Source organism: Enhydra lutris, unplaced genomic scaffold (genome assembly GCF_002288905.1).
Source record: "Enhydra lutris kenyoni isolate GAN:26980312 unplaced genomic scaffold, ASM228890v2 scaffoldscaffold34, whole genome shotgun sequence".
Classification (NCBI taxonomy): domain Eukaryota; kingdom Metazoa; phylum Chordata; class Mammalia; order Carnivora; family Mustelidae; genus Enhydra; species Enhydra lutris.
This window is the reverse complement of record NW_019154118.1, coordinates 21,863,257-21,889,412: the sequence shown is the minus strand read 5'-3', so window position 1 is coordinate 21,889,412 and position 26,156 is coordinate 21,863,257. Positions and strand designations below refer to the sequence as shown.

Here is a 26,156-nt window from a genome sequence, read left to right as displayed (position 1 = left end):
AACAATGTATATTATCAAACTGATACATTTATTATTGAAAATTTTTAAAGTATAGGTAAATGAAAAAAATTACCCATAAGATCAACACCCCAAGATAACCATTAGTTGTTTTCAGATCTTTTCAGTGACCATTATATTTTCCTCAATACCAGACCTCTTGCATTGCTTAGCTAAAGAGCATATAAGCATGTGGTCCATAGACTCTTAAAGCTATTTCACAGAGGTTCTGATAATTACCTTATTAAAATGGCATGTTGGGGGGTGCCTGGGTGGCTCAGTCAGTAAATCATCTGCCTTCAGGTCAGGTCATGATCCCAGGGTCCTGGGATCAAGTGCCATGTCAGGCTCCCTGCTCAACGGGGAGTCTGCCTCTCCCTCTGCCTGCCTTTCCCCCTGCTTGTTGTGCGTGCTCTGTCTCTCTCTCTATCTCTCTGACAAATAAATAAACTCTTTTTAAAAAATGAAATAAAATGGCATGTTGGTGTTGGACTACTTACTTATCCTTAAGAGAACCTGGAATGCAGAACTGATAGCATAGACATTCTGAAGACTGCTTTTGTTCATGAAAAGCTTTCTGTGTGCATTTTGAGGTTTTTAGGTTTAGGCATAATTCTTCACTACCTTAAAATGTAAGTATTTTTAAAGCTTTCCAAATAAAATAGCAAAATTGCATTCTTAGAGCGAGGATAGAAACAAAAAATACTATATCCTTATTACAGTGTTTCTTGAGGAGAACTTATTTTTGTAATACATTTGAATTTAATATTTTGCTCTAAAGTTTTAGGACTCCTCTCAGTAGTCTTGGTATTAATCTTGTGCTCTGAAATATCCCATATTTCAAGAAGCAACTGTTATGTACAACAGGAGGACTGGTTATCAAATAACTTAATCACTGTTATTTGTTTCTGGGCCTATGTATAGTCTTTATAGTGTGTTGATATGAAAATTGTATTTGTCATGGATATATGTGCTATATTAGAAACTGTTCTCTAATTTCTTGGCACCCCAGACAAATAATATTTGACAAATTATTCTGCTAAATATTGCTCAAAACGATCTGTTCTTTTAGGGAGTGGTTGGGGACAAACATCCAAAATGAGAGTTGTGTAAATTTTTCTATTCTGTAGAAATTTTTAACTTTAACAGAGTTTAATGTGTTCTGATTTTTATTCCACTGGGAAATTCTATCTCAATATCTGGCAATTAAAGAAACATTTATTTGGAAATAACTGAAACTGGCCTCCTTTCCTGGATTCATATGATGACATTTGACTTATGGGCCACTGGTGAAGGTAGAGTTCGTTTCCTTGGAGCCAGCTGGATTCCAGAAATTCACCAGGCGACCATTCTTTCCTATTTATTGTACCTAGCACCTCTTCTATCTTCTGCCGCCATATTTTCTGAAAAAAGTTTTTAATGTATTTCTAGGCCCTTATTTAGAACCTTTATGGAGAATGCTTTCCCACTCTTCAAGGAGAAATAGCCCCTATATCCAGTTTGAGATTATTAGAAGAATGAAAGACAGTTACATTTGGGGATCAGAAACTCTTCATTTAGAAAATTTTAAAATGTTTTTAATTTAATTTTAAAATGTTTTTAATTTTAAAATGTTCTTAAACAGTTACAGTGATAATTCTTAGATGAATTAGACTGAAAAATGCTAAAATTTGTTTTAACTTCTTCTCTAAGATAAACATAGTACTTATGTGTTTTTTTCTTCAGTTATAAAAGTATGCATGTTTATTGTAGATATTATTGAAAAACTCAAGAAAATAAACATCCTTAATGCCACCATTCAGACCAAGAGATCACCACTATTAATATTTGGTTCATATCCTCTTCATTATTCCCATATATTTTATATGTTAGTAATGAAATTGATGTCATCTATACATGTGTTTTTTTTTTTTACTTAATGTGTTAATATTTCCCTGAGTTAAAAAAAAAATTCTGAAGCATCGTTAAGTAGCATTCTTACATATGATCGCATTTTATTTCATCAATTTCCTGTTATTGAACATTTAGATTTTTTCTCTTTTGCTGTTTCTCCAAGGTCATGTTTAGGAGAGCATTCCTATATATATGTATATGTATATATATCTTTGTGCGTTTAACTGATTATTCCCTGAGGGTAATCCCATGGCAGTGGAATTCTTGGGTCAAGGAATGTGTCCTTACATCTACAACTTATGTCATGAGATGCCAAATTATCCTCTAGAAAATCACACCTGTTAATTTTCACCAGGAAGAAATCACTTACCAGGAATATTATTTTTCTAAATATTTCCTGTTTGATAGGGGAGAATAATATTTTTTTATTTTAATTAACATTTCCGGTTTAACATTTTTTGTTTACTTTGAGTGCATGATTTTATAAGATGATTGTTATTTCTTTTGTGAATTTTTTTGGTCCTTTGGACCATTTTGTTTTTGTTTTGTTTGTTTGTAAGATTTTACTTATTTGAGAGAGAAAGCACAAGCCAGGGGAGGGTCAGAGAAGCATACTTCCCACTAAGCAGGGAACCTAACTTCAGACTCGATCCCAGGATTCTGGGATCAAGACCTGAGCTGAAGGCAGCTGCTTAATGAACTGAGCCACCTAGGCACCCTTGGCCCATTTTTAAAATTGAGTTATTTTTGATTATTTGTTTAAGTAATTTTTAAGATAGGAGAATATTTTTTAATCATTTCTTTTATAATCTTAATAGTCCTGAGTTCAATTTCTATGTATCTAAGAATGTAATGACATTTACTTTTTCTCCGGTCTGTTTTCCTTACCCACCATTGGAAAAGTGAAATAAAATCTTCATGAGGATTTATTGCACTATATAAATTCCTACATTTTTAAAAGTCAATTTTGGGGTGCCTGAGTGGTTCAGTCGGTTAAGTGTCCGCCTCTTGATTTTAGCTCAGGTCATCTGAGATGGAGCCTGAGTTGGTCTTTGTGCTCAGCAGGGAGTCTGCTGGAGATGCTCTCTTTCTCTTCTATGCCTCTCGTCTCCCTCACTCATGCTCTCTCTTTCTCTCTCACTCAAGTAAATAAATAAAATCTTTTTAAAAAATAAAGTCAATTTTAAATTGGAAAAAAATTGTAATTTATTTATACTTACAAGAGAACTAGAGCGCTCCATGTTAGTTTTACTGCTGGCTTACACTGCTTTCAGAAACCCTTTCTTTGTGGTCACTCAGTCACATTGACTTGTTGGTCAAATGTTCTGATTCCTCCTATGATTTAATGTATAAGCTTGTAAAGTACATTTAGTGTTTAATCTTGGAAGATCTGATTGTATGGTAATGCACTTTGGTACTTCAGAAGGACTGTGTACAATTAGTATACTAGTGGTAAATAGTGCTGAAGCAAATATTACCTGAGACAGCTGACGTGTTTAATCCCTTCTGATTTGTTACTAGAAGTACTGCTCCTCTTGTGTAATTTCCCTTTAAGTCCTCCAAAGCCACTTTTGTCGTGGTTTCTTTAAGTGCATGAGATGAATATTTCTTTGATGAGAAGTGAAAAGCAATTTTTGCTAAATTATCAAAAAGACAGGATAATATTACCATTAAATTGCTTTTTGAAAAGTGAAAAAATATCTTTCATCCATCAGCTTAACACTATTTCATTTCTGCTTCTGCATTTAATCCCTTGTTTTCTGTACAAATTTGTACCTTATATATTGTTACTTTTGTGTTCATTATTTTTTACTTTGTTGGAAACATTTCTTCTGTGTGTAGTCTTTTCATTAATGTTTACATTTTAGAAAATAATAGAACTTTTATAGAGAATGTAGAAAATAAAATGAAAATGACTAAAATTTCACAGATGGAGAAGTTGGCATATTTGATAAATACAGTATCTTCATTTCATTTTTTGTTTTTCCTATTAGAAAAGTAATTCATGTTCATTGAAGAAAAATTGCACAGAAAAGTATAAAGCAGAAAAATAATTTACAATTTTTTTCACCCACCGATAACATTTTTGTCATAGTTATATCTAATTTTTCCTTGTCTTTTTCTTTATGTGCCTTGTATTGAGACTGTGCTTAACTACTGATTTTTTAATTTAATATCTTAGTCTAAGCAATCCCTTGTATTATTAAGAAAAGCTATTCTAGGGACGCCTGGGTGGCTCGGTTGGGCGGCTGCTTTCGGCTCAGGTCATGATCCCGGTGTCCTGGGATCGAGTGCCGCATCGGGCTCCTTGCTCGGCGGGGAGTCTGCTTCTCCCTCTGTCTCTGCCTGCCACTCTTAGTCTGCCTGTGCTCACTCTCTCTGACAAATAAAAAAAAAAAAAATCTTTAAAGAAAAGCTATTTTAATAGCTGTATAACAGTTACAAATAAGCTTACCATAATTCACATAATTATTTCCCATTTACTGTTTCTATTTTTATATTACAAATAATACTCATTGAATATATTTATAAATAAGTCTTTACCATCATTTCAGATTATTTCCTTGAAATAATTTCTCAGAAGTAGAGTCCTTAGGCTACATGGGATGGGTTTTTTTTTTCCTTATTGAAGTATAATTAACATGCAGTGTTCAGTTACTTTAAGGTGTACAACATAGTGATTCAGCAGTTCTATACACTACTCAGTGCTCATCGCAATAAATGTACTCTTTTGTTTTTTTTTTGTTTGTTTGTTTGTTTTTTTAAAGATTTTATTTGTCAGAGACCGAGGGAGAGAAAGCGAGAGAGCACAGGCAGACAGAGAGGCAGGCAGAGGCAGAGGGAGAAGCAGGCTCCCCGCCAAGCAAGGAGCCCGATGGGCTCCCAGGACGCTGGGATCATGACCCCAGCCGAAGGCAGCCGCTTAACCAACTGAGCCACCCAGGCGTCCCTACTCTTTTGTTTTTAAAAAAAAAATTTTTGGAGTGTAGTTGATACACAATTCTACACTATTTTCAATTGTACAACTTAGTGAATTGGCAAGTTTATACATTATACCAGTTAACACAGGCATAGCCATCATCTGGTTGTTATAGCATCCCATTATGTTTCTGTTACTATATCATTGACTGTATTTGTTATACTTTGCCTTTTGTTCCTGTGACTTATTCATTGCATTGCTGGAAGCCTTTCTCTCCCTCTCCCCTTCACCCATTTTCCCCAGTGCCCCACCTTCTCCTCTCGCAGCCATCAGTACTCTGTATTTATAGGTCTGATTCTGCTTTTTATTGTTTATTCATTTGTTTTTGTGTAGTTTTTTTTTTTTTTAGATTTCACTTATGATTGGAGTCCTATGATATTTGTCTTTCTCAGTTTGACTTATTTCACTTAGCATAGTATCCTCTAGGTCCAGCCACATTGAAATGGCATGATCACATCCTTGTTTGTACCTGCATAATATTCCAGCTTATGTGTGGGTGTGTATCTGTGTATTGATGGACACTTAGGTTGCTTCCGTATCTTGGCTGTTGTAAATAATGCTTCAGAAAACAAGTGGCTGCATATATGTTTTTTCAGATTAGTGTTTTGGTTTTCTTTGGGTAAATACCCATTAATGAAATTAATGGATCATATAGTATTTCTGTATTTATTTTTTGAGGCACTCCTATACTCTTTGCCACAGTGGCCATGCCAGTTTATATTCCCACCAACAGTGCACAAAGGTGTCTTTCTCTAGATCCTCGCCAACATTTGTTATTTCTTGTCTTTTTTTAATTTGAGCCCTTCCCACTCAGGGTGATTTTGGTTTGCATTTCCCTGATGTTGGGTGATGTTGAGCATCTTTTCATGTGTCTGTTGGCCACCTGGATGTCCTCTTTGGAACAATGTCTCATGTCCTTTGCCCATTTTTTAATTGTTTTGTTGTTGTTGTTGAATTGTATGAGTTTTTTTTTTTTTTTTAATATATTTTGGATCTTAACCCCTGAACAGACATATTACGTGCAAATATCTTCTCCCACTCAGTAGGTTGCCTTCTGGGGTTTTTGGTTGGTTTCCTTTGCTGTGCAAAAGTTTTTGCTTGGTTTCATACTAATAGTTATTTTTGCTTTTGTTTCTCTTGCCAAAGGAGACCTATCTAGAAAAATGTTGCTGTGGCTAGTGTCAGAGAAATTACTGCCTGTGCTCTCTTCTGGTTTTTTATGGTTTCGGGTCTCACATTTAGGTCTTTCATCCATTTTGAGGGTTGGTTTGTTTTTTTTTATGTGTATGTATATGTTAGAAAAGTGATCCAGTTTCAGGCTTTTGCATGTGGCTGTCCAGCCTTCCCAGCACCATTTGTTGAAAAGTCCATCTTTTCACCATGATATATTCTTGCCTCCTTTGTTGTAGAGTAGTTGACCATATAAACATGGATTTATTTCCAGGCTCTCTGTTCTGTTCTGTTGATCTGTGTGTCTGTTTTTGTGCAGTACCATGCTGTTTTGATGACTACAGCTTTTGTAGTAGATCTTAAAATTGAGATTATGATACCTCCAGCTTTGTTTTTTAAGACTGCTTTGACTATTTGGGGTCTTTTATTGTTCTATATTAATTTCAGTCTTTTCGTTTTAGGTCTGTGGAAAATATTACTGGTATTTTACTAGGGAGAGCATTAAATCTGTAGATTGCTTTGGGTAATACAGACATTTTAACAACATTGATTCTTCAATCTAGGAGTATGGAATATATTTCCATTTGTTTATGCTGTCTTCAGTTTTTCTTTCACTGGTGTTTTATAGTTTTGGGAGTACAGGTCTTTCACCTCCATGGTTAAGTTTATTCCTGGGTATCTTATTCTTTTTGATACAGTTTTAAGTGGGATTGTTTTTCTAATTTCTTCTTCAATTTCATTATTTGTGTATAGAAATGCAATATATTTCTGTATATTAATTTCATATCCTGTGACTTTACTGAGCTCGTATCAGTTCTAGTATTTTTTTTTTTTAATGAAGTCTTTAAGGTTTTCTGTATACTGTATGTCATCTGCAAATAGTGAAGTTTTACCTCTTACCAATTTGGATGCCTTTTATTTCTTGTCTGATTGCTATGGCTAGGACTTACAGTACTGTGTTGAATAAAAGTGGTGAGAGTGGACATGCTTGTCCTGTTCCTGATCTTGGAAGAAGAGCTCCTAGTTTTTCACCATTGGGTATGGTGTTAGCTATGGGTTTCTCATATATGGACTTTAATATGTTGAGGTAGTTCCCTCTAAACCTATTTTGTTGAGAGTTTTTATCATGAATGGATGTTGTACTTTGCCAAATGCTTTTTTTGCAACTATTGAGATGATCAAATGGTTTTTATCCATTCTCTTATTAATATAATCTATCACGTTGGCTGATGAATGTTGAACCACCTTTGCATCCCTAGAATAAATCCCACTTGATTATGGTGAATGATTTTTTAATGTATTATTCAATTTGATTACTCATATTTCATTGAATATTTTTATATCTATGTTCAGCAGAGATATTGGCCTTAGTTTTTGTAGGGGTTTTTTTGTTGTTGTTGTTCTGTTTTGCAGTGTCTTTATCTGTTATTGGTATCAGGGTAATGCTGGCCTCTTAGAATGCATTTGGAAGTTTTCCTTCCTATTCTAGTTTTTTGGGATAGTTTGAGAAATAATAGATATTAACTTTTAACATGTTTGGTAGAATTCACCTGTGACGCCATCTGGTCCTGGACTTTTGTTTATTGGGAGGTTTTTGGTTTTTTGGATGTTTTGTTTTTTTGTTTGTTTTTTTTTAACTGATTGAATTTCATTGCTAGTAATCGGTCTGTTAAATATTCTGTTTCTTCTTGATTCAGTTTTGGAAGGTTTTATGTTTTTAGGAATTTATACATTTCTTCTAGGTTATCTAATTTGTTGGCATAAAACTTTTTATAATAATCTCTTATAATTCTTTGTAGTTCTCTGGTGACGGTTGTTATTTCTCCTTCACTTCTGATTTTATTTGAGTCATCTCTCTCTCTCTCTCTTTTTAAGTCTGGCCAAAGGTTTATCCATTTTGTTTATCTTTCCAAAGAACCAGCTCCTGGTTTTATTTATCCTTTCTATTGTTTTTGTAGTCTTCATTTATTTATGCTCTGATCTTTATTATTATTATTATTATTACTTCTGGCTTTGGACTTTGTTCTTTTTCTAGCTCCTTTAGGTGTAAGGTTAGGTTGTTTGAGATTTTTCTTGCCTCTTGAGTTAGGCCTGTATTGCTATAATCTTCCCTCTTAGGGCAGCTTTTCCTGCATCTGAAAGATTTTAGACCATTGTGTTCTCATTTTCATTTGTCTCCATTTAGTTAATTTCCTCTTTGATGTGTTGTCAGACCCAGTTATCATTCAATAGCAATTTATTTACCCTCCGTGTATTTGTGTTCTTTCCAGATTTTTTCTTGTGTATGATTTCTAGTTTCATACTGATGTGATTGGAAAAGATGCATGATATGATTTCAGTCTTTTTTAATTTGTTGGGACTTATTTTGTGGCTTAACATGTGATCCCTTCTGGAGAATGTTCCACGTGGAATTGAAAAGAGTGTGTATTCTACTGCTTTGGATGAAATGTTCTGAATGTATCTGTTAGATCCATCTGGTCCTGTGTGTCATTTAAAGCCACTGTTTCCTTGTTGAATTTCTGTTTGGGTGATCGATCCATTGATGTGTGTGTTAAAGTCTCTTACGATTATTGTATTACTATTATTTCTTCATTTATGTCTATTCATAGTTGCTTTATGTATTTGGCTGCTGCCATAGTTGATGCACAGATATTTACTGTTGTATCTTATTGTTGGATTGTTCCCTTTATGATTATGTAGTGTCCTTCTTTGTCTCTTGTTAATCTGTATTATAAAGTCTGTTTTGTCTGATGTAAGTATTGCTACCCCACCTTTCTTTTTGCTTCCATTTGCATGTTAAATGTTTTTTCCATCTCTTCACTTTCGATCTGAATGTGTTTCCAGGTCTGAAGGTAATCTCTGGTAAGCAGCATATAGATGGGTCTTGCTTTTTTTATCCTTTCAGTCACCCTGTGTCTTGTGATTGGAGTAATAGTCTGTTTACATTGAAAGTAATTATCACCAGGTAGGTACTTACTGCCCTTTGTTACTTGTTTTACCCTTGTTTTTATAGTTCTTCTCTGTTCCTTTCTTCTTGTCTTGCTCTCTTCCCTATGGTTTCTTTCTTTTTTTTTTTAAAGATTTTATTTATTTGACAGAGAGAGAGAGATCACAAGTAGGCAGAGAGGCAGGCAGAGAGAGAGGGTAGGAAGCAGGCTCCCTGCAGAGCAGAGAGCCCGATGCGGGGCTCGATCCCAGGACCCTGAGATCATGACCAGAGCCGAAGGCAGAGGCTTTAACCCACTGAGCCACCCAGGCGCCCCTTCCCTATGGTTTCTTTAGTACTACTCTTGGATTCCCTTCTCCTTATTTTTTATATATCCATTTTAGGTTTTTGATTTATAGTTACCCTTAGATTCATATATAACATCTTAAGCATGTAGCAGTTTATATTAAGTTGATGGTTGCGTAAGTTTGAACCCATTCTAAAAGTCCTAAATTTTTACTCTCTACCCCCTCACACACATGTTCTATATATGATGGCCTACTTTATATCCTTTTATTTTGTGAATTCCTTGACTGATTTTTCTGCCAGTCTTTGGGTTGTTTTCAGAGTTAGTTGCACTGATGTGGCTGTTATCTTGGTGTATACATGGGACAAGATAAGCTCAGGATCCTTCTACTCTGCGATCTTTCCAGAACTCCCTCAGGATGGATGACTTTTTTTTTTTTTTTTTTTGGTGATTTTTTTTTTTTTTTTTTTTTTTTATATTTCAAAAATGGGCAGAGGGGAAAGGAGAGAGAAAAAGAAGGAGGGAGCGGGCTCTCTGCTCAGCAGGGAGCCTGATGTGAGGCTCGATCCCAGGACCCTGGGATCATGACCTGAGCCTAAGGCAGAGGCTTTAACCACTGAGCTACCCAGGCGCCCCTGGATGACTATTTTTTTTAACCTAACTTTGTTTTGAGATTTTTGTTTTTAAGTAATCTCTGCACCCAGTGTGAGTCTCAGACTCACAACCCTGAGATCAGGAGTCACATGCTTTTCCAGCTGAGCCAGCCAGGGACCCTGGGATGGGTGATTTTTAAGGTTCTTGATAAAAATTGCCAAAATACCTTTCAGAAAAATCATAACCTATTTTATAGTCATACCAGCAATGTATAGAAGTAGCCATCTTGTTGAACTTTAGCCCACAAGGGTGTTTACCTTTTAATCTTTGTAAATATAAGTGGAAAGGGTATTTCTTAATATAATCCACATAACATTATATTAGATATTTTATTATTTTTAATTCACTTTTTCCCATTTTTGAGGTTGAATATTCAGTGTTGCTGCTTTTACATGGGATTTAGTTTGATAGCAATCATTCTAGTTTAGGTATATCCTCCGAAGTTCTATAGGAAACCTTCCTTTTGTCTCCTAGCAGATGGAATATAAATTTTTCTGTCTCTACATAAACTCACTAAAGGTTTGTTTTTTTTAAAGATACTGCATGCATATGTAGAAATTGGAGAGTTGAATAATTCAGATGAATAACAAAGAGAAAGGAATCCTTCAATTTCAGAGTCCCTTGCTTGACTTTGTTGTGACCATGCAGATTTTGTCCTTGGTTCAGAACTAAGTAGAAAAGGGATGCAGAGAGTAAGCTCCCAGAAATCTAAGTTCATAGTTAGCTTTAAAATGTTGGAACACAACTCTTTTGTATGTTGGAACTTTCATACACATTGGAAAAAACCCCAAGTGCAGATTTTTCTTGTTAATAAAATTTGTTTTCCAAAATGTGTTCTCTTTGTTCTCACAGATCTATTAGGTTCCTTGAAGGTAGGAATCAGATCTTGTTCATTTTTGTATCCTGAGCATAATTCTGGGCACACAACAGGTGCTCAGTAAGGGTGCAAATAATAGGCTCTTTGAAAAGGTAGAAAGAATGAACGTGGAGTTTGAAGGCCTGTGGTTTTTCCCAATAATCCACTTGAGCTGTAAGACCTTTTGTAGATTATGTAACATCTTTAGAACTTCTCATCAACTCATGGATGCTCTTTTTGTTCCGTTTACTTCACAAAGTTCAGAAATAGAGGAGATAAAATATGTTAAAGTATCTTGTAAAATTACAAAGTACTGTGCAGTTGTGAAAGTCATCATCATCATTATATTTCTGGGAGTACTTGGTAATGAGTCCCATTGTTAAGAAATTACCTGGAAGAATATGCCAGAGACTGCTAGCTGAACACTAAAAATCCATTGTTTCCTATTCTTCCTGGACCTGTCACTGGTCTGTCTCTGGGCCTCTCACATTTAGATGGGGTTATGTGACTGAGTTCTAACTAATGAAGTGAACAGAGATAATACGTACCACTTGAGGGCTAGCCCATAAAAACCTCTTGTGAGAGCTCCTCTAAGTTTCCTTCTCCTGTCAGGCTGGAAACAGCCTTTAGGGTAAACTATGGAAGACTTTAAAGGTAGTAAAACTTCAGGGAGCCTGGGTGGCTTAGAGAGTTAAGCCTCTGCCTTTGGCCTGGATCATGATCTCAGGGTCCTGGGATCGAGTCCTACATCAGGCTCTCTGCTTCTCCCTCGAGCCTGCTTCTCCCTCTCTCTACCTACTTGTGATATCTCTGTCGAATAAATAAATAAAATCTTAAAAAAAAAAAAAAAGCAGTAAAACCTTCTTAAACCTCGTATGCCTGCATGGAGGCATCTTCCCCCATTCCATTCTGTGACATGACCAAAAACTAAACTTCTGTTGTATTTGAATCACTATGCATTTTGTGGTCTACTTGCTCATAGCAGTTAGATGAGCCCTATTTTTTTTTTCCCCAAGCTTTAACAATTCATTTTTTTCTTCTTTTTTTTTTTTTATTAGTTTCAGGAGTAGAATTTAGCAATTCATTAGTTGCATTTAACACCCAGTGCTCCTTACATCAAGTGTCCTCCCTCCTTAATGCCCATCCCTTCCCCCCACCCAAGTCCCCTCCAGCAATCCTGTTTGTTTCCTAGAGTTCAGCGTCTCTTAAGATTTGCTTCTGTTTTCATCTTAATTTTATTTTTCCTTCCCTTCCCCTATGCTTATCTGTTTTGTTTCTTAAATTCCACATATCCATGAAATCATATGATATTTGTCTTTCTCTGACATATTTTGCTTAACATAATACCTTCTAGTTCTATCCATATTGTTGCAAATGGCAAAATTTCATTCTTTTTGATGGCTGAGCAATTTCATTGTGTCTGCATGTACATATATGTGTGTGTGTGTGTGTGTGTGTGTGTGTACACACACACATCTTTAGCCAATCATGTTGGTGGACTTCTGGGCTCTTTCAATAGTTTAGCTATTGTGGACATTGCTGCTATAAACATTGGGGTGCAGCTGTCCCTTCAAATCACTGTTTGTATCCTTTGGATAAATACTTTGTACTGTAAATGCTGGGTTGTATGGTTACTCTATTTTTAACTTTTTGAGGAACCTCCATACTGTTCTCCAGAGTGGCTGTACCAGTTTGCATTCCCACCAACAGTGTAAGAGGGTTCCTCTTTTTCCACATCCTTGCCAACATCTGTTGTTTCCTAAGTTGATAATTTTAGCCATTTTGACAGGTGTGAGGTGGTATCTCATTTGTATTTTGATTTGTATTTCCCTGATGCCAAGTGATGTTGAGCTTTTTTTTTTTTTCATGTGCCTTTTGGTCCATTTGTATGTCTTTGGAGAAATGGCTATTCGTTTCTTCTGCCCATTTCTTCACTGGATATTTTTGTTCTTTAGGTGTTGAGTTTGATAGGTTCTTTATAGATTTTGGACTAGCCCTTTATATGATAAGACATTTGCAAATACCTTCTCCCATCCTGTAGGTTGCCTGTTAGTTTTGTTGACTGTTTCCTCTGCTGTGCAAAAGCTTTTTATCTTGATGAAGTCCCAATAGTTCATTTTTGCCTTGGTTTCTCCTGACTTTGGAGACATGTCTAGCAAGAATTTGCTGCGGCTGAAGTCAAAGAGGTATTATCCTCTATGATTTTGATGGATTCCTGTCTCACATTTAGGTCTTTCATCCATTTTGAATTTATTTTTGTGTATGGTATTAGAAAGTGGTCCAGTTTCATTCTTCTGCATGTGGCTGTCCAATTTTCCCAGCACCATTTACTGAAGAGACTGTCTTTTTTCCATTGGACATTCTTTCCTGCTTTGTCGAAGATTAGTTGACCAGAGAGTTGAGGGTCCATTGCTGGGCTCTCTATTCTGTTCTATTGATCTGTGAATCTGTGTTTGTGCCAGTACCATTCTTGATGATTACAGCTTAGTAATACTGCTTGAGGTCTGAAATTGTGATGCTTCCAGCTTTGGTTTTCTTTTTCAAAGTTACATTGGCTATTCAGGATCTTTTCTGGTTCCATACAAATTTTAGGATTGTTTGCTCCAGCTCTTTGAGTATATTGATGAACATGGATGCAGAAATTCCCAAGAAGATAACTAGTTAATAGGATCCAACAGTACATTAAAAAGATTATTCACCACGACCAGGTGGGATTTATTCCTGGGCTATGAGGGTGGTTCAGCATCCGCAAGTTAGGCAGTGTGGTTCACCGCGTTAATAAAGCCCTAACTATCAGAAGGAGGACGCTAACCCATGCTCCGCTTTTTCTTTAGTGCTTCACCTTTTCATAATCTTGACAGGCCTTACAAGCAAGGGATAACAGGGTAAAGATATAAGTATCTGCACATGTGGTCCATATGTTTATAAGATAAAATTGAAGAGAATTAGATTTTGTCATTTGAGAATTTCTTGGTTGAGAAAAAGTTGAATAATGAGAGTTAGGACTTATTAAGGTTTACTTAGATAATTTATGTATCTTTTGGTTTTTCATTGTTTGAGGCCAGGGTTTTAAAAAAGAGTATGAGGTATCTCTTGGTAATACCTTGCTTTACTTGGAATTTAGTGTCTAAAGTTTTTCTTTAACATTATAGTGTTAAAGAGATGATAATCAAGATATTCTTTTTTATTTATTAATGGGTTCTGACCCATTTCGTTATAAAAGTGGGGCTTTTTTGGATGAGGGGGATATTTATTTATTTATTTATAAAGATTTTATTTATTTATTTGACAGAGAGAGAGAGATCACAAGTAGACAGAGAGGCGGGCAGAGAAAGAGGGGGAAGCAGGCTCCCCGCTGAGCAGAGAGCCTGATGTGGGCTCGATCCCAGGACCCCAAGACCATGACCTGAGCTGAAGGCAGAGGCTTTAACCCACTGAGCCATCCAAGCGCCCCAAGGGGGATATTTAGACATGCTCCAACAATTGGAGGGCAAGACATTTTCTTCAAAATAAGCATGTCTATGAAACTTCATATTAACTTCCTAAGGAGTATTAGGGAAACTAAAATATATACTTATCCTCTTATCTGGCAGCTTTTACCTAAAGTAACTGATAATATTGTATCATTAAATTGAGGAGAAGGGGGTTGCTTTAAATTTATTTAAATTTAAATAAATATTGGGGTGGTCCAATAATGTCCTTAATATCAAGTACAATATTGATCGGTCTCCTTATGTAGCAAAGTTTAGCACCTTTTACTTTCTAGAATATTTTGATTATGGAAATAATATACCATCAAACATAATGAAAATAATTACACAAAACATGTGCACTTTACTCTCTAGAGAAGGAACTACCCCCTTTCTTCTTTGGCAGTAAATTCAATTTTATGCATTATACTTAGTAATTTGATTTCCCCTGGGAAGCTTGAGTTCTTCTCTGGGTTACAGTTAATTCAAATCAGGAAATAAGTTGTGGACCGCAAATTAGAAATACAGATTGGTAAGAAATAAACCTTACAGTAGAGCTTAAAAAGGTAAGAGCAAAGGATAAAGCAGCTATAGGAAAGAAAAAAAAAAAACTAATTGTGTAAACAAGAGTCTGAAGAAATTAAGTGAATTGACAAGCTGAGTCGTATATTCTTAGATACCTCTTAGAAGTATGGAACCATTAAAACACATACAATAATGGATAATAAAAATTATCTTGAAACAACATAAAACTGAGTTATGTTCAGAATACTTTTCTGTAGACTGTGAAGTACATTTTAGAGTTTCTTCAGAACTTGTTATAATCAAGTTTGAGTGGTTCCCAATGATCTGAAAATTTTAGTTAAATCAGAATGGCTTATTTCCTAACCAAATAGCTACAATTTCTTTAAAAAAAATCAATTCTTTTTTGATTGCATAGAAAAAAGTACATGATTTTTGATTTCTGACTACCTAGTTATTTACCTTAAAATGCAGGGCCTTCAAATTGTTAACCTTGGAGTCGTTTGGGCTCCTATGTAGTTTTGATAGGAACAGGACACATTTTTAAAAATCAGATCTTTTAGGGAAGTTAAAAGCTAGTGTAATTACTAATGAGTTTTTGCACTTTGATTTTTAAAAATAAAGTTTAGGGGTGTCTGAGTGGTTCATTCGGTTAAGCTTTTGCCTTTGGCTCAGGTCATGATCCCAGGGTCCAAGAATTGAGCCCCATATTGGGCTCCCCACTTAGTGGGGAATCATGCTTCTCCCTTTCCCTTTGCCCCTCCTCCCATTTGTGTGTTCTCTGTCTCTCAAATAAATGAATAAAAACTTTTTTAAAAAGTTTAATCCAGTTGGTATCTTTCATAGAATTGATTTTAATACTTTAGCCATCCCCTCCCCCCTCTGAAAGCTATGTCTATATTCTTTGGAAGCTATCACTTGCTTTTCTAGAAAAGCGGTATTTCGGTACAGCAGAACCTGCCTTCTGCTTGGCTGATCAATTATTTACAGGTACTTTGCAGCAGGCTGATAACTGGTTGAAGCTGCTGAGCTTTTATTTCTTCAGTTTATAAGTGGAGTGTAAAACATTATAGTTCTATTAAAAGAGAAATATGTTTTATTAAAGTAGCTCTGCAGAGTTATTCCCCTTAGCACACAGAAGGCGCTCCTAAACAAAATCACCACAGTGCCTCACGTGTGGTGGGTGTCCAAGAAATACTTGCTGAATGAATGAGCATTGAATTTAAAGTATTTTTGTTGGCCTAGGAACTTACAGGCAGAGTATCTGGTACTGTATATTCAAAAGATTGCTAGCTGGAAGATGTTAACTGTTGTATACTGATTGTATTTATTTGTGCCCGGGACGCAGGTGGCGATAAAAATAATCGATAAATCTCAGCTGGATGCAGTGAACCTTGAGAAAATCTACCGAGAAGTACAAATAATGAAAATGTTAGACCACCCTCACATCATCAAACTTTATCAGGTAGGATGTAAGCTTATTCCTCCCCATGCTTCTCACATCCTGTTTTCTCTTTTGCATCGTCTTTCTCTTTTATGTTATTTTTTTAGTCCATAAAAAAGGAATAATTATGTAGTTTTTATTAAGCTGAGTACCCGTCTTCTATATTTAAGTAAAAAATTAGGAAATAAAAAACCAGTAGCTTCCTTTTAAGTTGTTTCTCAGACTGTAGGTTATTTAATTAAAAAGTTTGTAGTTATGTATTTGATACTCAAACCTGTTGGCTTTTGGTGGTTGTACCATAAATGAGGATATGGCAGTTTTGCTTATTTAAGAAAATACACTGTTTATGTTTTATGAAATACAGTATTAAAATAGTATATTACTTAGTGGCATACCTTGTAATACGTAGAGCCAAATCTTATATATTTTGTTCGGGTTAGTTTGTCAGATAAAGGAGTATTTTTTTAAGAAATCAACTTTATTGAGATAGCATTTTTGTAAAGTAAATTGTACCCATTTCAAGTAGAAGCTATGTTTTTTATTAATAATTTTTTTTTTAAATTTATTTATTTGACAGACAGAGATCACAAGCAGGCAGAGAGGCAGGCAGAGAGAGAGGAGGAAGCAGGCTCCTTGCCGAGCAGAGAGCCCGATGCAGGGCTCGATCCCAGGACCCTGAGATCATGACCTGAGCCGAAGGCAGCGGCTCAACCCACTGAGCCACCCAGGCGCCCCATCAAGTAGAAGCTATGTTTTTTAAAAGAAAAACCTTCTCTGGGGTGCCTGGGTGGCACAGTTGGTTAAATGTCTGACTCTTGTTCTCAGCTCAGGTCTCGATCTCGGGGGTTGTGGGATCCAGCTCCATGGCTGGCTCTCTGCTCAGTGCAGAGTCTGTTTGGGGTTCTCTCTCCCTCTCCCTAGATCCCTCCCCACTACCCACTCATGCTCTCTCTCTTTCTCTAAAATAAATAAATAAACCTTAAAAAAAAGAAGATCTCTGATTTTTGAAGAGTAATTCATATTGAGGAATGATAATGTAATAAACTTTTTTTTAACACTTCTATTCCTTAATATGTAGAATTTTTATATTAGAAAACTTTTTTTTAGAGGTGAAGAGGGTCAGGGCATGGGGCAGGACAGAGGGAAAGGGAGAGGGGGACTCTTAAGCAGGCTCCTTGCCCAGTACCAAGCCTGTAACAGGGCTTGCTCTCACAACCCTGAGATCATGACCTGAGCCAAAATCAAGAATGCAGCACTAACCAGCTGAGCCGCCAGGTGCCCCTGTGGAAAATCTGTTACAGAACGCTGGCATAGGACTTTGATCTCCATAGTGTGATGCGGGCACACCTAGTGGTGTGCTAGACTCTGTCTGTACTGGCTTGTAAGAACTGACTGTTAAATTTTCAGATGTTTTGCAAACCAATTAATACCATGTTAGTATCTCAAAATCAGCTATAGTGGGAGTATTTACACCACAGAAAACTGTTTACAGGTCAGGGCCTCCCCCCCCCCCCCCCCCCCGCCCACAGAGAGCTAATACTAGCACATTCCTCTGTGCACTCACATGGGTTAGCACAAGTGTCTCTTGGGCATAATAAGAAAATATTAACACTTCTATGCTTATTTTTTATATTTATTTTGTGTGCATTCTGTAATGTATATAGTGTGTTTATACAGTGGCACAAGTATGTAATTTGTATCTCTGCTTATATTGATCTAAACATATGCACGCATGGCTGTGTATACATGTACATGCATTTGTGATACACATTTCACTAAACAACTTGTTACTGATAGAGATTTGTAATTAAAAAGGTGTAGAGACAATTGGAGACCATTACTATTACCATTAGAATGAGAGATCATAGTGTGCCTCTCAAAACAGTTCTAAAACAGCAGAAGGCTTCTTTGGTGGTATTTATATCAGAGTATTTCTCTTTTTAAGCCTTTTTTGTTTGTTTGTTTGTTTTTTGTTTGTTTGGTAATTCCTAAAGAGTTTGGTAATTCCTAAAGAGGATACTTGTAAGAAACTAATACACATCCTTATATGTCTGAGGAACTATAAGCCAAACTAAGATTAAAACTACCAGGACTCACAGAATTCCATCTTTTATTTGACCTAAATAAGCAGTTGAATTGATTTGCTATTTATCCTCTTTCGACTCCAGTTGTGAGTAGCTCTTTTTTTTCCGGACTGATTGCAAATAGTCCTAAACCTACATGATAGGGCAAAATCAATTTCCAGCCTTTTAGTAGATAATGGTTAAATTTTCCTTGATATCGCATGCCAGTACATAAAAAGATGGTGTTACAGAGAATCTAAAATTCACTCATTTTGTACTTATAAATTCATTTCCTTTTGGTTCAGTATAATTTGAAATATCACATTTGTGACACTGACGTGCTTCCTTTCTGAACCTAGAAAACTGATTTGAATTAAACTGTATAGCAGTGGAGTTACAAAGAAGCTTTTGAACTGTTTTTAAAATAATTGTAGTTTGTAACAATATTACATTATACAAGGAGGAATATCCTATTTTGCCAGGTGATCAGGGCTACAGGCCTAATAAACTGAGCTCTATTTTATTTATCTCTATTATTCTTAATCAAAGTCTACCTATAGCACAGGACTAGAAAAGTCCATGAGAAGGTGGTAGAGAGTTGATCTTCAAAACTCCCGTTACCTGTGTTCGTGTTTTTTAACTTGAATGTGCATAACAGTCACACTTTGGTTTAAAAATTTTTTGTTGAAATGGAAATTCTGTGTCAGTAGGTCTGAGGTGGGGCCTGAGATTCTGCATTTCTAACAGTTGCCTGGCAGTGCTGCTGCTGGTCCATGGACCACACTTAAACAAGTGAGGACCAAGATTTCTCACAAAAGTGTTAGTAGAAAGGTATTGTCAGTCTTGTAAACTTAGCCACCTGCTGAATCATTCATAAATTTGGTATTTTTATTAGTAGTTTTATTTAGTAACTTCATAGAATTCGAATTGCAGTAGACTAGAATTGCAGTCCTTTCCTATCGGACTAATATGGAATTATTTATCAATAGGTAATGGAGACCAAAAATATGTTGTACCTTGTGACAGAATATGCCAAAAATGGAGAAATTTTTGGTAAGTATTTCTCTATTCTTTAAATTTGTTTTTAATTTGAAACTGTCACTAATCTTCATGAATAAAGTATTTCCTCTTGATTTTCCTGCTTGTTTAAGAGTTGGCAACATGAACTAGAAATTTTTAAACATTAGAATATAATAAAATATTCAGTAAAACAAAGATAAGGAATATAATTTTCTTGTATTCATGATGTTGATGTGTTAAAGCTATTGCTTAATTCCCTCATCTGTGTGAGAGAGATGGGAGAATTCCAGATGGAAGAAACTTGCAGTCATATTGCAAGGGGGGTTTTCTTTCCTTTTGCCTTTCCTTTTATCTTCATTTTTTACCTTTCCTTCCAGGGGAAATACAGTCAACACTTACCGAGTTTGTGCTATGTCCCAGGCAGGCATTGCTGTAGATTTAGGGGATGTAATGGTGACCTAAATAACCTGGTCCCTGCTGTTGTGGCTCATACAGTTCAGTAAGCTACTGACTATAGCTGTGTGGCCCCGGGCAAGTCACTGCAGCCCTGGGGGACTTGGTTTCTTTATCTCTAATAAGGAAAGGTTTTGATTAATTGGTTTCTGTGATCCATCCTAACTCTTACAAAAATTACAAATATTTTGTTCATCTCTTTATTTTCATTCTTGTAGAGCCAGAAGAACACTGTAGGTAGTCTAACCACTTTCCAGGTTTTTAACCTGAACATTTAAATCCAGAATGCGTTGTAAACAGCCTTAGTGAGGAATTATTCATATGCAGTAAATTGCACATATTTAATGTGTACAACTTAATACATTTTCACACACAAAACGCACACACACGAAAGAAACCATCGCCACCATCAAGATATCCATAATTTCCAAACGTTCTTTTGTGCCGCTTTTTATCTCTCTTGCCCCACCTCACCACCAAGCAACTACTGATTTGTTTTCTGAGTTTGTGTCTTGTAGAGTTTTATATAAATGTGGTCATACCATATATACTCTTTTTTGGGGGGGGAGGGCCCAGCATTTTTCAGTGTAAGTATTTTATGATTTATCCATTTTGTTGTATGTACCAGCATATCATTTCTTTTCACTGCTAAGTAGTTTTATTGTAAATGGCTTTCTATTGTATGAATATACCCAGTTTATCCATTCATGTGTTAATAGATATGTGGGTTGGTTTCTGTTTTTGGCTGTTACACATGAATTGCTCTGAACATTCATGTACAGGTCTTTAACTTATAGTCTACCTTCAAGTAATCGTTCACCACGTCACATATAGCATGAATCTTTTTTTTTTTTTTTTTTTTTTTTAATTTGACAGAGATAGATCACAAGTAGGCAGAGAGGCAGGCAGAGAGAGAGAGGGAGAAGCAGGCTTCCCGCTGAGCAGAGAGCCCAATGCGGGGCTCGATCCCAGGACCCTGAGATCATGACCTGAGCCGAAGGCAGAGGCTTAACCCTCTGAGCCACCCAGGTGCCCCTATAGCATGAATCTTAAGATAATATACCATTATTTTGTACCTCCTGGCCTTTATGTTTTTGTTATACATTTTACTTATACCTGTTTTATAAAATACAAAATACAGTATTGTTGCTTTTGTTTAAAAAGGTGATTATGTCTTGCAGAGAGTTTTCAGTATTTTTTAAAATCTTACATATTTATAAGTGGAATATCATTGCTGCATCCCTAAATGTAGATGCACAATTTCATTTTCATTTCTTTGTGTAGATACATACCTTCATCTGGTGTCATTTTTCTTCCATATGAAGGATTTTCTTTGGCATTTTTTGCAAATCAGGTCTGTTAGTGATGACATCTTTCCGCTTTTGTGTGTCCAGAAATCTTTGTTTTTGAAAGATATTTGTCCTGGGTATATAATTCTAACTTGGATTTTTTTTCTTTCAGTACTTTAAAGATGTTGCTCCATTCTGTATTTCTGACAAGAAACCTGCTGTCATCTTTTTCTTTATTTCTCTGCATATAATGTGTCTTGATTCTCTGGCTGCTTTTATAGTTTTCTGTTTATTACTGGTTTCAACAATTTGGTTATGATATGTCTTTGTGTGGTTTTCTTCATGATTCTGTTCTCTGAACTCCCTGGATCGGGGAATCTATAGCTTCCATCAAATCCAGAAAATTCTTAGCCATTATTTTCTTGATCAGTTTTCTATCCCACCCCCCTCATCTTCTTTAGAGACTCCAATTACATGTATATTAGACTGTTTGAAATTGTTCTATGGCTCAGTGATTTTTTTTTTTCCCATTTTAAAAAAGTTCCTTTGTCTCTCTGTATTTCATTTTGGATAGTTCCTATTTGTAGGTCTTCAAGTCCTAGCATCTTTTCTTCTGCAATGTCTAATTTGCCATTAATCTCATCCAGTGTACTTCACGTCTCAGACATTGCAGTTTTCTGCTCTGTAAACTTAAGACCTTTTTTTTTTCTTTTTTTTATATCCAGTATGTCTTTAGTTATCTTTTTAAAGATCTGGAATACAGTTTTAGTAACTTGAAATGTCCTAATTCTGATCACTCTGTCAGTGCTGCATCAGTTTTGAACTGTTTGTGTTTCTCCCAAGTTTTGGTCAGGTTTTCCTGCTTCTTTACATGCCTACTTGTCTTTGAGTGGATGTCAGGCATTGTTAGTTTCACCTTACTGGTTGTCACATACATTTGTATTCCTGTACCTCTTCTTGAGCTTTGATCTGGGACACAGTTAAGTTACTTTGAAACAGTTTGTATCATTTGAGTCTTTTATAATTGGAGCAGTGCCCAGTGTAGGTATCATTTCCCACTTTGGAGTACTCTACCCAATGCCCCATGAATTTGGGGCTTTTTTAGCCTGGTCAGTAGGAACAGTCAGTGTTGTTTTTTCTAATCCTTGTAGATGGTTCCTTTTCTGGTCTCAGATAGCTTTCTCACACACATGTGCCAGTCAGTACTCTCCTGGATGTTCAAGCGGGACCCTCACAGATCAAAGCTTTGTACTTTGTGTACCTCTCTCTTCTTTGGTACACTGTTTTGCTACCTCTGTTCAGCTTGTTCTCCTTAGACTCTCAGCTCTATCTCCTCAACTCAGGGACGTCTGGTGGGCTCTGCCTATGTCTCTCTTCCCTAACCTGTGGCCTACACCCTCTCTCAAGGTATTAGTTGAGGGTACTCATGGGTCTCACTTCACTTATTTCCTGCCTCTCAGGGATCACTCTTCTTTTTTGCCTGATGTTCAGTGTACTGTAAACCAATCCTATCAAAATTATCTTTAATTTTAGCTGTTTTAAAAGAAAGAATTGAGGATGCCTAGGTGGCTTAGTCCGTTAAGCGTCTCCCTTCAGCTCAGGTCATGATTCTGGGGTCCTGGGATCAAGTCCTGCATTAGGCTCCTTGCTCAGTGGGGAGCCTGCTGCTCTCCCTGCTTGTGTTCTCTCTCTGCCTCTCTCTGACAATTAAATAAAAATCTTTCTAAAAATTAACAAAAATAATCATGTATACTTCTGTAGCTTTGAGAATTGTATTATTTAAAGTTGAATTCTAAAATAGTTCTGATTTAATCATTTTCTAATTGTATTTCAGGAAAGATATCTTGCCTTTTTAACTTTTTTTTCTTTTTTATGCTACTGCTTATTGAGCATATTTAAATTCTTAAGATATTTGTTTAGAATATTTGTTCTTAACTGATGCTACAGTGGAATGGTGTGGACTTTGATGCCCAGCAAAGCTGGCTTTCCATGCTGGCTGTACTGTACTGCTCACATTACTTGGGCAAGTTTCTTCCTTTCCTTTTCTTCTCTTTCTTTTCCTTTCTCCTTTTTTCTGTCTTCTGTTCTTTTCCTTTTTCTCTCTTTCCTGTTCTTTCTTACATTTGCTCGTTCATTCAGTTTAGTCAGTTTTGCAAGAAATCTTTACTGAAAACGAGTTATGTGTTACATACGCTTCTGTGTGGTAGAAATACCACAAAGAAGAAAACAGACAAAAATCCCTGTTATGGGGGCGCCTGGGTGGCTCAGTGGGTTGGGCCACTGCCTTCGGCTCGGGTCATGATCTTAGGGTCCTGGGATCGAGTCCCGCGTCGGGCTCTCTGCTCGGCGGGGAGCCTGCTTCCCTCTCTCTCTCTCTCTCTGCCTGCCTCTCCGTCTACTTGTGATCTCTCTCTGTCAAATAAATAAATAAAAAAAAAAAATCTAAAAAAAAAAAATCCCTGTTATGAATTTTGCATTCTGGTGTGTGGAGAGAGACCATAAAGAAATTAAGTGAATTATATAGTACATTAGGTGTGGTAAGTGGTACGGAACTAGAACAAGAAAGGGAGGAGTTGGGAGGTAGGTAAGTTTTTTACAGTGTTAAATAGAGCAGTCAGGGAAGGCCACACAGACATTTGAGCAAAGACTGGAAAGCACAGTCAGATAGATATGAGAGAAAGAGGGTTGTCCTGGGAGAGGGAAAAGTAAATGCAAGGGTCCTGAAGCATCGGTCTGCTTGGTATGTTCAAGGAATAGCAGGGAGGCCAGCATGGACAAAGACAGGCAGGCAAGAGAGAAGAGCAAGAGTGTGCAGGGAAGAATGGGAGATGAGGTCAGAAAGGCAAAAGGCAAGCAGGAGTGGAGCAGATTTGGGGATTTTTTTTTTTTTTTTAAGATTTTATTTGTTTATTTGACAGACAGAGATCACAAGTAGGCAGAGAGGCAGGCAGAGAGAGAGAGAGAGAGAGAGAGAGAGAAGCAGGCTCCCTGCTGAGCAGAGAGCCCCATGCGGGGCTCGATCCCAGGACCCTGGGATCATGACCTGAGCCGAAGGCATAGGCTTTAACCCACTGAGCCACCCAGGCACCCCAGATTTGGGGATTTTGTAAGCCATCATAAGGACTTTGGCTCTTACCTTAAATAAAATAAGGGAACTATTTAGAGGGGGTTGAGGAAAGAAGTGATCGCATCTAATTTGACATTTTAAAAGCCCCACTCTGGCTGCTGTGTTGAGAATAGGTTGTAGTGAGTGGAAACAGACCAGTAAGACACTTGCAGTAGTCCTAGTGAGAGAGGATGATGGCTCAGCAGGGTAGTAGCAGTGCACATAGTGCTATGGTCAGACATATGTTGTGAAAGAAGAATCAGTAGAGGGCGCCTGGGTGGCTCAGTAGGTTAAGCATCCAACTCCTGATTTCTCCTGAGGTCTTGATCTCTGTCATGACATCAAGCCCCACATAGGGCTCCATGCTGGGCGTGGAGCCTGCTTAAGATTCTCTTTCTCCCTCTTTCCCCCGCCCCCTTCTTTGTTCACTCTCTCTCTGTCTCTCTTTAAAAAAGAGAGAGAAAGAAGAATCAGTAGGATTTCTTGGTAGATGGAGACCACCTAAGGAGTGAGTGTGATTGGGGAAAAGACCAATGTCCTGTCCCTAAGGCACTCAGACATTAAAAGCTTGGGAAAATAGGAGGAGCCAGCAAAGGAGACAAGAGAATGCAGTGTTCTGGTAATCAAGTGAGGAAAGTGTTCTCAGGAGGGTGGTGTGAATTAACATCTATGTCAGATGGATAGATCAAGAAAGATGAAGAATGACAGTTGACCATTCTATTTGGCCATTGGTAAGAGCGGTGTTGGTGGAGTGAGTGGGCCAAAAGCTACATAGAAGGGTTTTAACAGCAAATAAGAGAAGAAAAATGGAGAGGCAGTAGACCATCCTTATAAGGATTTCTACTGCAAAAAGGGACACTAGAAATAGAGAAGTTAGTTGAGAAGAGCAGTGGAGTCAAGGGGTTAAGTCTTTACCCAATGGAATATTTTTAAAGCTTGAAGCTGTAGTTTTATGAGTGAACTAGAAATGGCTATTACTTGTGAGATGTCATTTCTGTGAAAATGGAATGTTCTAAATTTTCTTTCTTGCCAAGATTTTTAATGTTAAAGCTTTGGATCACATTGTTTTATAGAAATTGAAATATAATTTTGGGATCTTTATGTGTATGTAGTTTATATTTAACATAAAATATCTAGGATGCATGTCAAAGTTTAGACAGAGTAAACTGTAGACTCAGGTAGGTACAAGCAAAGAAGAGTCTTGGTAGCCAGCCAGTTTCTGATGCGAAGCCCACGAGGAAGTAAAACAGAAGTGAAAAAATGCAGTCCATGGAACATTAATCAAGTAGTGAAAAATATGTATAAGATTTTAAGTGAATTCTGAACCAAAAATGTTTTAAGCCAATTGGAGGCTTAGATGAGAAAGAACCACATAAATAGTGTTGAACTATGTATTAAGAACTATACATAAAAATTTATATTTTATGTTTATAACCTTGGAATTACTCTTTATTATACTTTACACATATTCCTTTAGTGCCTACTTCATGTTCTGTTCCTTTTTTTTTTAACCTTAGTTCCATATTTAGTTGGCCAGCAAAGCATACCCTGTGTTCTTGAAAAAGTGACTTGAAATTAAATCCTTCTGTTTCCACAGTCATCACCCTGATCTAGGCTTTCATCACCTCATGTCTCAATTATGAAGACCGCATGTTGTACCAATCCCTGTTTCTTTTCCAAGCAAGTACATTTCTGATATAATTCCTGCTTAAGCTTCCCCAGATACTGTATTTTATTATATTACTACTGTGTTCAGTAACCTTCACCTCCCATTGCCTTTTGGATAAAATCCAAACGCTTGCATTTGCAAGTAGGGTAGCTGCTCTCAGTAAACGATGTGCCCAACTATTCCTCCCAGAAATCTATGGATGACCCTTAGGTGTGGACCACCAAACCTCACATTATGCTATCCATTTAGTAATCAAGTTTTCGTCTTTCTTTTCTTTCTTTCTTTCTTTCTTTTTCTTTCTTTCTTTTTTTTTTTTTTTTTTTTTCTGTCTCTCTTG

The 26,156-nt window shown here is 36.6% G+C and overlaps 1 protein-coding gene across 1 annotated transcript in view; it reads left to right on the top strand.

The window, feature by feature from the left end:
• The window catches only part of LOC111153733 (salt inducible kinase 2), a 126,173-nt gene that overhangs the window by 4,183 nt on the left and 95,834 nt on the right, over positions 1-26,156 (top strand). Inside the window, exons 2-3 of the mRNA XM_022512923.1 lie at positions 16,124-16,240; positions 19,272-19,335. Of these exons, the coding sequence (XP_022368631.1) occupies positions 16,124-16,240; positions 19,272-19,335 (181 nt within the window). The remainder of the gene's footprint in view (positions 1-16,123; positions 16,241-19,271; positions 19,336-26,156) is intronic.